The sequence below is a fragment of the Euphorbia lathyris genome, chromosome 4, assembly GCF_963576675.1.
Source record: "Euphorbia lathyris chromosome 4, ddEupLath1.1, whole genome shotgun sequence".
Taxonomy (NCBI): domain Eukaryota; kingdom Viridiplantae; phylum Streptophyta; class Magnoliopsida; order Malpighiales; family Euphorbiaceae; genus Euphorbia; species Euphorbia lathyris.
Window position 1 is genome coordinate 89853321 of NC_088913.1, and position 11916 is coordinate 89865236.

General features: G+C 35.6%; 1 protein-coding gene across 1 annotated transcript; it reads right to left on the reverse strand.

Annotated features, from left to right (window-relative positions):
• Nucleotides 1-1789: 1789 nt before the first annotated feature.
• Nucleotides 1790-9933, reverse strand: LOC136226869 (peroxidase P7-like). The gene is made up of 4 exons (XM_066015543.1): nt 9699-9933; nt 8731-8922; nt 8480-8645; nt 1790-2330 (listed from the first exon to the last, which is right to left on the reverse strand). The coding sequence occupies exons 1-4, from the start codon at nt 9906-9908 to the stop codon at nt 1921-1923; spliced, it is 978 nt and encodes a 325-aa protein (XP_065871615.1). The 5' UTR covers nt 9909-9933; the 3' UTR covers nt 1790-1920.
• Nucleotides 9934-11916: the final 1983 nt, after the last annotated feature.

The following is an 11916-nucleotide window of genomic DNA, read 5'->3' on the forward strand; positions in this document are numbered from 1 at the left end:
GCTGATCAGAGTGAAGAAGACATTTTCGATTGACAAGATTATTAAAATATTTGTGGTCAAATGATGTGTCTATTGTTGTTTCCAATCGACCTGCTAAGCAACATCAGAAACTTAAGAGAGCTGTTTTTATTTTCAATCATTGTAGCTATCGGGAAATCGTTTCGTTAAAAAACAAGTCACTAAGAGCATTTATTTACCACTTTACCCTTTTGAGAACTAATTTCTGTGGCACGTCCGCATTATTTTCACAAATTTTAACTCCACTAACATATCAAAGTTGAAAATTGTAATATTTCGAAAATACCACCAACAAAATCACAAAACCCAAAATAACATCTAAAACAAAAACTTCTATATATATTTGATAATAATTGAAAAAAGATACATTAATTTCTATAATTGATCTTAAGAATCACAAAAGTAATCCTAAATTCAAAATTACACACCCAATCAAAACTGGCACATTTTAATTATGCACAGAATAAAGGCCAATTTTACCCTAAAATTTATTAGAAAATTTTTATTTCATCCTTATTATACAAAATTATTCAATTTTTAAACCCATGTAAAATTCTAACTCAATCACACCCTTTTCCAATAAATTTGGTCCAAAGGAATAAAATTGAGCTAAATTTCCACCATGCGGGCATAAATTTAAACTATTTTATACGATAACAATAAAACGAACCTCCTCTAATAATTTTAGCGACAAATTTAACCGGTATCCCATTAGGATAAAAGCCAATTTTACACTAAAACTTATTAGAAAAATTCAATTTTATCCTTATTGTACAAAACAACTCACCCATGATAGAAATTCCAACTCAATCTAAATTTCCTCGGAAGCAATAAAATTGAGCTAAATTTCCACCACAGCATAAATTTGAACTATTTTCTACGATAAAAAAAAATAACTAACCCCTCCTAACAATTTTAGCGACAAACTTAACCCGTATCCCATTCTTTATTAAATTCTTAATTCTTAATTATATTCCAATTAAACCCCAAATTAATTAGGCCTTCTACGATTTCTTCTAATCTCGTCTTGTGAGCCAGTAAGAGGGCTAATATCAGTCATCTTAATCATGGCAGAAACAAAGTCTGAAAAGAAGGAGTTTTAACCATTGATGTATGAGCTCACAATGGAACTAGTGGATCCCGATCCACTGAATAATTGCTGGTCAGAGTGAAGAAAACTCTTTTGGTTGACAAGATTGTTAAAAATATTTGTTGTAAAATGATGTGTCTATTGTTGTTTCCAATCGACCTGCTAAGCAACATCGGGGACCTAAGAGAACTGTTTTTATTTCCAATCCTTGTAGCTATCGTGCAACCGTTTCGTTAGAAATTAAGTCATTAAGAGCATTTATTTACAACTTTATCCCTTTGAAAACCAGCTTGCGTGTCCGTATTATTTTTATAATTTTTAACTCCATTAACATATGAAAGTTGAAAATTAGGATATTTCGAGAATATCGCCAATAAGATCATAAACCCCAAAATAACATCTAAAACAAAAACTTCTATATATATTTGATAATAATCGGAAAAAAATACATTAATTTCTACAATTGATTTTAGGAATCACAAAAGTAACCCTAAATTCAAAATTACACACCCAATCAAAACTTGCACATTTTAATTATTCATGGAATTAAAGTCAATTTCATCCTAAAACTTATTAGAAAAATTCAATTTCAACCTTATCATACAAAACCACTCAATTTTTCACCCATGGTAAAAAAAATTCTAACTCAATCACACCCTTTAGAGTAAAATTGAGCTAAATTTTCACCGCGGGCACAAAATTTGAACTATTTTATACGATAAAGATAAAACTAACCTCTCCTAATAATCTTAGCGACAAATTTAACCCGTATCCATTATTTATTAAATTCATACTTCTTAATTATACTCCAATTAAAGATCATAAACCCCAAATTTATTAAGCATTCTGCAATTTCTTCTAATCTCTCCTTGAGATCCCGTAAGAGGGCTAATATCACCCATCTTAATCATGGCAGAAATAAAGTCAGAAAAGAAGGTGTTTTGACAATTGCTGTATGAGCTCACAATGGAACTGGTAGATCCTGATCCAGTGAATAATTGCTGGTCAGAATGAAGAAGACCTTTTTGGTTGACTAGATTGTTAAAATATTTGTTGTCAAATGAAGTTGGTGTCTGTAAATCAAGTGGGGATAAGTTGTTGTCTCCTCCCGTTGTAGGACAGTTTGATCTTCTTGTTTGTGCAAATGATGTGTCTATTGTTGTTTCATTGTATATTCTTGCTCTGATGTTTGCGCACCTTGCTTGTCCAATTGTATGTGCTCCTAAAAAAATGAAAATGAATTATATTATCGGTGTTAAAATGAGTTGTCGTGTTATTAATAGTGGATTCAGAAATTTTCGAAAGGGTAACATCTGTAAGAAAAAGCACAAGAAGAGGATTTTTGTAAAATTTGGAGACGAATATGACAATTTAACAAATTTAGAGGTTAAGATGACGCTTTAAACAAATTCAGATGACCAATTTAGGATCCGTTTTAAACAAATTTAAGGGTTAACCGAAACACGGGACAAATGACATTTTAACAGTAAGGGAACCATAGAGGCTGGGCAGCTGGCCCATGCCATATTCTATATCAGCCACTCGGTGTGTTATGCTTGTGTTGTGTTATGTGATCTGTATACTCATTATGATACTAATGATATAAATATTTCCAAATCTTTATCTTATTTAACACTTATGACTCTACGGTTCTATGGGAATGGAATCTGAGATTTCTTTCCACAAAAATTAGTTGACATTATCAAGTAGACATGTTCATGAGTTGGGTTCTGTTTGGGCTGAACCGAGCTTAATAATTACCATATTGAAGCTCATGCCAATAAATTTATGTTTACATTGGACGCGGATTGGATCAAACTAGATTAAATGAAATTCTCAAATTGTTCGATTAAAAAATAAATTAAAATTAAAATTAAACTATGATTAAGAATTATATATATATATATATAAAATGTCGGGTTGGGCTGAATACAATTTTGAAGACAAATTTGAAACCTAATCCATTTTAAATGTGGATTTCAGCGGATCTAAACTGGAAATATTAAATATACGTATCTCAGCCCAACTCATAAAAGATGGGCTTGCACGGTAAGACGAATGATTAATTCATGAACATGTTTATCAAGTGAGCTATAAGTTATAGGTCAATCAAGCCATTTCTTCATGCAAAAATCACAATTTTCTCCTTACAACGTTTTCTCACTTACATCGTAAATAACACTATGCATCCGTTTATTTTCATTTTTTGGAATTGTTTTTTCTCTTTTAATTCTAATCAGGAGATAAAAAGTATTTGGTAAAAATTCAAAACCATTGTTTTTAACAAAAAAAGCAACCAATATCTGATAAGGTAGAATCCTTGCCTTTTCATTCATTGATAATGTGATATATATACACAAGATATATGTGTGAACATGATAATTACAAATCAATTATATTCCTAAATTACAGCAGAAATATCCATATCTAATACACCCCCGTAGTCGAAACGGGAGGTGGTCGAACGTTGAGACTAGAGCGGAAGTCGTCGAAAAGAATTTGTGGTAGACCTTTGGTGAAAATATCTGCAATTTGATGACGAGAAGGAACATGAAGTACCCTAACCTCTCCTTTAGCAACCTTTTCTCGAACAAAATGTATATCCATCTCAATATGCTTGGTACGTTGGTGTTGTACAGGATTACCAGTGAGGTAAACTGCACTCACATTGTCACAATATACCAAGGTGGATTTACTAATAGGGCAATGAAGTTCAAGAAGAAGATTTCTAATCCAGCAAGTTTCAGATACGACATTAGCAACACCACGATACTCTGCTTCAGCACTAGAACGAGATAAAGTGGGTTGCCGCTTAGCAGACCAAGACAGAAGATTGTCACCAAGGAAAACACAATATCCTGAAGTAGAACGTCGAGTGTCAGGACATCCCCCCCAATCTGCATCTGTATAGGAGACCAAGGAATCTAGTGAAGAGGTTGTGAATGTAAGTCCGAACTCCAGGGTTCCTTTAACATATCGAAGAATCCGCTTGATAGCTGCCATATGAGACGTTTTGGGATCGTGCATGAATAAACAGACTTGCTGAACAGCATAACTGATGTCTGGGCGAGTGAGAGTCAAATACTGTAATGCACCAGCTAAACTTCGATACTCAGATGGATCATGATAAGCAGAACCAGATGAAGCACTCAGTTTTTGCTTAGTGTCAACAGGTGTTGTACATGAATTTGCTGAAGAAAGACCGGCTTTAGAAATGATCTCAGTAGCATACTTCTTTTGAGACAGAAAAAGAGAGCCGGCGCTCCGAGTGACAGATATCCCTAAAAAATAACTCAATGGGCCAAGATCTTTCATAGCAAATTCGGAACTCAATTTGTTGATAATTGACTCTCGTAGAGCAGTGGAAGAAGTAGCTAGAACGATGTCATCCACATATAAGAGTAGATATGCCATCTCTGCTCCCCGACGAAAGACAAACAGTGAATGATCAGATTTACTGTGAGAAAAACCCATGGTAGACAAGAAAGAGGCAAACCGTTGGTACCACGCCCGTGGTGCCTGTTTGAGACCATAAAGAGACTTTTGAAGAAGGCATACATGATCTGGATAGTTGGGATCCCGAAATCCCAGTGGTTGATGCATATAAACAGTCTCATGAAGATCCCCATGAAGAAAAGCATTTTTTACATCCAGCTGATGTAGTGGCCAACCTTTAGAAAGTGCAATACTTAATACAGCTCGAATTGTTGCTGGCTTAACAACTGGACTGAAAGTATCACCACAGTCTACCCCAACAAGTTGATTCGCCCCATTTCCAACAAGTCTTGCTTTGTATCTTTCAAAAGATCCATCTGCATTAAATTTGTGCCTGAGAATCCACCAACTACGAAGAACATTAGCATTAGAAGGACGGGGTACGAGGACCCACGTCTTATTTTCAATAAGAGCCTTATATTCTTCAGTCATGGCTTGTTTCCAATTAGGGTCTTGTAAAGCAAGTGAGGGATTAGAAGGAATAGGAGAAATAGTGGTGGTGTGTAAGTTGAGCTTTCTTTGGGGTTTGAAAATTCCAAGTTTAGCTCGGGTTGTCATAGGGTGAGTCGGTTGGGTTGGGTTGGCGTGTATAGGATCGGGAGAAGGCGGGGAAGTGGGCTGTTGTGGGGAGGTGAGCTGTTGTGGGGAATTTGTGTTTGGGCCGTGTTGAATTGGAGAAGGAAAGGGACTGTCGAGAGGAGAAGGGGGAAGTGCTGGGCTGTTTTGGGAAGATGGGTTGGGACTGTTGGGTCGTGGTGAAACTGGGCTTTGGTTAGGAGTGGACGCATTAGTGGGGAAGGGAATAATGGGTTGGGTTGTTTGTGTAGGTGAGTTGGAAATAGAAGAAATGGGAGGGGAGGCCGAGACATGTTGAGTGGAAAATGGAAATTTGCTTTCATTGAAAATAACGTGACGAGATATAATTATTTTCCGCGCGGAGATGTCGTAACACTTATAGCCTCGATGATTGGATGGATATCCAAGAAACACACATGGAGAGGACCTAGGTTGAAGTTTATTTCTAGAGGAAGAAGGGACAAGTGGGTAACAAAGACAACCGAAAGTGCGTAAGTGAGTATAAGAAGGAGTACGATTGTAGAGAATTTGAGTCGGTGAAAGAAGACTAAGATTTTTGTGAGGGAGAATATTTAAAAGATAGGTCGCATGAGCAAGAGCATGAGGCCAGAAAGAATGAGAGCAAGAAGCATGTGTTAGAAGAGTGCGAATTATATTATTGATTGTTCGAATCGTTCGTTCAGATTTACCGTTTTGGGAGGAAGTATGTGGACATGAAAAACGGAATTGCATACCATTATTGTTAAAAAAATCATGAAAATGACTATTGTTATACTCACCACCATTATCACACTGAAAAGTTTTGATATCTTTTTCAAATTGAGTACGTACGTAATTTCGGAATGTGAGGAACACAGAAAAAACTTGAGATTTATTTGCTAAGGGAAAAGTCCACAGAAAATTAGAATAATCATCTAGGAAAAGAACATAATATCTATAGCCACTAGAACTTAGAACAGGAGATGTCCATATATCACTATGAATAATATCAAACGGCATTGATGACATATTTTTAGAAGCATAAAAAGGCAATTTAATATGTTTCCCAAGCACACAAGAATTGCAAATAGAAAAATCAACATTTTTAGGACAAGAAATAAAATTATTAGTTCGAAGATTGTCTAAAATTTGAGGACCAGGATGGCCCAATCTATTGTGCCAAACTGAAGGAGATAAAACAGAAGCATTTAAAGCATAAGAAGACTCTGAAGAGGAGGATGTGACTGGATATAAATCACCGGTGCTATTACATCTCATAATAGGGATCCCCGTGCGCAAGTCCTTCACAGAGAAACCAACAGGATCAAATTCAACGGACACATTATTATCAATAGCAAATTTCCGCACAGATATAAGGTTTTTGATTAATCTAGGGGCATGTAAAACATTGTTCAATTCTAGGGTTTTGTTGTTTGTTTTTAAGGATGCATTACCAAGACCGATAACAGGAATACAAGTGCCATTACCTACTACGATACTCGTGTTAGGACTCTTATTTAAATAAGATGTGAGTTTACCTCCATCCCCGCTCATGTGAGAAGTGGCGCCGGTGTCCATATGCCAAGGTTCTGCAGGTGGTGTGATTGTCAAGGTGTGCATAGCCGCCTCAATGTTTGTTGGAGTGTAATACTGGGCCAGATGGGCCTGCGGATGGGCTCCCAATATGCCTGGCTGGACTGCAGAAGAATTGTTATTAAAAACAGGCCCGCGAGTTGCACCATGAGTTGCACCATGTGAAGAATTGGGCCAAGAAGGATAAGGACATGGGGGATAGGCCCATTGGGGCGCCTGTCCAGTCCATGGCCCGTACCCCCATGGCTGTTGTAAAGAAACAGCCCCTGACCAGCGAGGACCGCTATTTTGCTGCCATCGTCCGCCTCTGCCCCGTCCGCCTCTACCACGGTGATAATAACCCCGGCCACCGCGAGCAGCGCCAGAATTTTGAGGGAAAGAAGGCCGAACATGATTTGAATATGGAGGAGCTTGATTCGACGGGGACTGTTGGGCGATAGTAACGGCGGCAATTTCAGATCCGACGGTGGCGGCTGTGCGTTTTTTACGGGCAGATTCTTCCAATAATAACATGGACCTTGCCTTTGTGAAATTGGGCAGAATGTCATTGTGGCGAATTTGTGTTCCGATTGTCTCGTAGGCGTCAGTGAGCCCCGAAATTAATTGAAGAACGAGACGATCGTTGGATACGGCAGCCCCGACGTTGCTTAATTGGTCCGAGAGGGACTTCAAATGTTGGCAGTAGGCAGAGATATCATCAAAATTTTCAAGTTTAGCATTGGACAGTTCTTGTTGTAAATAAAGGGCTCTTGAATTTTTATTATCGGAGAATTGTTGTTCTAGGAGTTTCCAAGCGTCGGCGGCTGTTAAATTTGGTCCGATGATACTGTTGAGAAGGTCTGAAGATATGGTTCCATAAATCCATTGCAACACGATGGCATCAACACGAGACCATAAACCTGGATTCTTTGCTTTCATAACCGAAGAAGAGGTTTCCGATTTATCGTCGGTTTCAGGAAGGATATGATCAAGAACTTGAAAAGCACGGGCATGTGTTTTAAAAAGTTCAGCCCAAGTGGTATAGAGGCCTTTGCCGGATTCGAGAGGATCACGAATAAAGGAGGTAATGTTGATAATGGAGAGGGCCGGATGAGTTGGTGCGGCGGCGGCACCATTGTTTTGTTCATTGTTTGGCATGGTGGCAGTAGAGTTTTTAGGGATGAAGAACGGCAGAATGAGGAAGAGAGAAAGAAGAGATTTGGGTGGGATTAGGGAGAGAAATTTTAGGAGAGAGTTTTTAGGAAAGAAATTAGGCTCATGATACCATGATAAGGTAGAATCCTTGCCTTTCCATTCATTGATAATGTGATATATATACACAAGATATATGTGTGAACATGATAATTACAAATCAATTATATTCCTAAATTACAGCAGAAATATCCATATCTAATAATATCCGATACCTATCAATAACAACAAATAGCTAACATGAACAACAAAAGTGAACTAAACGTGTCTATGAGAGTGTTCGGTAACTCTATTTTCTCCTCATGTTTGCCTTTTCACTCCGAAATTGAGACTTTTAAGTATTTGGTTAGACAATTCCAATTTGTCTTTCATAACTGAAAATTAGTTTTTCACAAAAGTGGAGAATTCTGCTTTCTGAAAAAACAGCATTTTCCAAAAACAACCGCAACTCATAATAGCAAATAGCAAAAAGTAACCGCAAACAACTTATACCAAACCGATCCTGTGAATAGAGAGAGAGGGAGTAGAGGGGCTAACCAGAAAGAGCAACCAAATCTCTAGTAGAAAGACCAAGAGCACTGAATCTTGAAATAAGTTGATTCAAGTTATCAGTTGGAGCTGGAATATCATTATTAGCAGCTGAAAGACTTGCACTTCTTGCATCTCTTCTTCCTACTTTTACATTCCAACTTGGTCCTCCAAGCTATAATTTAATTCATTAATTACAACTTCTTAATCTCTCATTAACTATCTAATTGAAATTAATTAACTAAAGATTAAGAACTTACAATAGCAGTGGAGTCTCTAGCAGCAATGGCTAAAATATCAGCACAAGAAACAACACCTGGACATGCCTTCTCTACTGCTGTTTTTATGCTATCAATTACTTCAAATCCTCTTACTGAATTTCTATTTGGATTTGCACTTTTCTCTCCTCTGAATGATGATGTGTCGTCTAGTAGAATTGATCCATCACATCCCTGTCATTAAATTAATTAATTGATTATCCAAATTAGATCATCATTTTAATATATGTTTCTATATTTAAATAAACAAAACAAGTCAAGGTTGGTCCAATTCAGGAAAAAAGAAATCATTATTATATATGTCAAGGAACATTTCACAAGGGTCTAATAAGCCAAAATGAATTAGAATTTGGATTCAACAACGGTCTAACAGAATTTGACAAGGGTCTAACAGTTAAAAAAAATTAGAATTTTAGATTTAAAAATGACCCAACATATAAAAAGATAAAATTTTGGATTTAGAAATAATCTAACAGAATCTCGACACCAATTTTATGGTTCTAATTTAACACTGGATCATTATTTTTTAAAAACATAGGCTAAAACCAACAACCTCAAATTTTGTGGAGATAGAAGTCGAAACTAGTCATAGTCATTATGGTTCCGGTGGCCCGAAGGGCCTGGCCTCTATCTCCGCGAGTGATTATAATATATGTTTCTATGTTTAAAAATACAAAACAAGTCAAGGTGGGTCCAATTCAGTAAAAACGAAATCATTATTATATATGTCAAGGAACATTTCACAAGCTTAAAGTTTTATATATTACATTTGGAATAAATCATCAATGGTTAGTAGAATTAAATAATTATTAGTCTAAATATCAATTTAGTTCTTAAACTTATCTATGTATCAATATAGTGTTACTTTCTTATACTTACACATGTATGTGTAACATTTTGGGCTAATTTGATCACCAGACATACTTATAAATATAAAGAGAATTACGTACATTGACAAAGCAGTCGTGGAAGAACAAACGAACGATGGATGCACCAATACGTTTCTCTTTATTAATAGCGGATTGAATAATAGGTTTCACCGTCGAGGAAAGGTTCGGGCAAGATTTGGAGTAAAAACTAGTTGAAAGTTGAGCATTGGTAGAGCTAACAAGAAGGAGACACAAAGCTACAAAAGCTTTCAAAGAAGAAGAAGAAGCCATGGATACAAAAACTAAAAAAACACAAGTGAAATTAGAAATTAGAGTTTGTATGTTGATATTAGAAGTGCAGAGAAATTAGTTATTTATAGAAAGAATATATATTTAGGTTACCTAATACGTAGAAAATAATGGTGTTAAATATGTGATTTTTATTTTTTGGTTCATTGAGTCATTGATCTTTTATTTAGATATATTAAATTTGTGAAGATAGGAGGGCTGAACCACCCCTCTTGAGGTGTTTCTCGGAGATAAGGGTGCTATGGAATACTGAGTCTCTCCTATCTCCTAGAGGATTTGAACAATCACTGATCATCAGAAAACTCTGTTGTTTGGAGTTTTCATTTATATAGTTAATGATCATATAACATAATAACATGGACGGATCTAGAGAGCTCCAGAGCAAGCTAGGTGCAAATTTACACTCGAGCAGCCTCTTTTATGAAGACAGGAGGGCTGAACCACCCTTCTTAAGGCGTTTCTCAGAGGCTGGGGTACTCCAGAACCCGAGTCTCCCCCTATCTAATAACATGGACGGATCTAGATGGATCCAGAGCAAACTATAGGTGCAAATTTACACCCCATCAGTCTCTTTTATGAAGACAGGAGGGCTGAACCACCCCTCTTAAAGGTGTTTCTCGGTGGCTGGGGGTGCTCCGAATCCCGAGTCTCCCCTGGAATGATAACTTGTCACCGAAAAACTCCATTGAACTCTTGTATATACAATAAAAATACTAAAAAATTTCAATTGAGCACACGTCGAAGAATCCTGGATCCGTTACAGATAATAAGAAAAAGGAAAATAAAGAATGAGATGGTAGTTAAAAAAAAAAGACCTTTCTCTGGACATTCAGGCCTGCTATATCTGTAGGAATAAATTTAGAGAGAAAGAGAGAAAAGAAAAGAATGGAGAAAAATGGAAATATAAAGAAAGAAAGAATAAGAAGAGAGTGTGCTTAAAAAGGCAAAATAAAACAGCAAAGACTAAATGGACCTGTGATTTTTATTTTTATTTTTTAATTTTATTTTTAAAAGAAAAGGAATTGAATAGACAGACAGAAAGTAAAATAAATTTTGTTTGTTTATGAATAAAAAGTGTACGATGAATTGTTTTTCTGATAGTTTAGTTTTTTTTTTTCCAGCAGCTCAGAGAGGGTAAAAAAGAAAATATTAATGGACCCATTTATGGTTTGCTGTTAAAAAATTGTTTTTCTAAGAAGATAGATTTTTTGTTTTTGGAAAATACTACTTTTCAGATGTAAAAGACAGATATAATGTCATTAACCAAACACCTAATAATGCGGTATGGTTACAGTTTGCTGTTTATTGTTAGAAATATATGTTTTTACAAGAAATAGAATTTCTGTTTTTTTTTTTAAAGACTTATAATATACTCCTACCAAAAAAAAGACTTATAATATATGCTCAGCTTTCAAGTTGTCCCAATACTGCAAACCTCCTCCAAACTTAGATTTGTGACAACTAACCCCCAACTTATTTATTTGGAACAAATAAACTCCCCAAATAGGTTAATATTTATGATTTAAGGAGTTTTTTTTTCCGTTTAGTTAATGTATCAGTAGATTAGATGTAGCAGCCGATATTTTAAAAATATTTTATTTCTGATATAATATTATGTTTAAATGTTTTTTTTTGGGTTTTGAGGTTATTAGTTCCAAATAAGTAACCTGATGAGTTATTTGTTCCAAATAAACAAGTTGAGGGATTAGTTGTTACAAGTCTAAGTTCGGAAGGTCAGTTGCAATATTAGAACAACTTGAAGGGTTGGAAAGGTATTAAGCCTTTTAAAAATTATTTTCCATGCATGTGTAAAAGGGAACCGTAATTCTATAGATAAACGTCTAAAACTTTAATTTTTAATATGAAATGACAAACAATAAGAAAAAGAGAGAATAAAAATAATTTCAATGCATAAACTCAATCCGTAGTAATTTAGTTATTAGGTAAAGTAAAAAGTAAAAATAAATAAATATAAATACGTGTGACAATA

What these genes read in the sequence shown, in the direction of transcription:
- LOC136226869 (XM_066015543.1), bottom strand. Translation starts at nt 9,908, where the DNA reads ATGGCTTCTTCTTCTTCTTTGAAAGCTTTTGTAGCTTTGTGTCTCCTT. An exon ending in TCCACGACTGCTTTGTCAAT is followed by an intron (nt 8,923 to 9,698) that starts GTACGTAATTCT and finishes ATTTAATGACAG; the next exon opens with GGATGTGATGGATCAATTCT. An exon ending in AGATTTGGTTGCTCTTTCTG is followed by an intron (nt 2,331 to 8,479) that starts GTTAGCCCCTCT and finishes TCATTTTTTTAG; the next exon opens with GAGCACATACAATTGGACAA.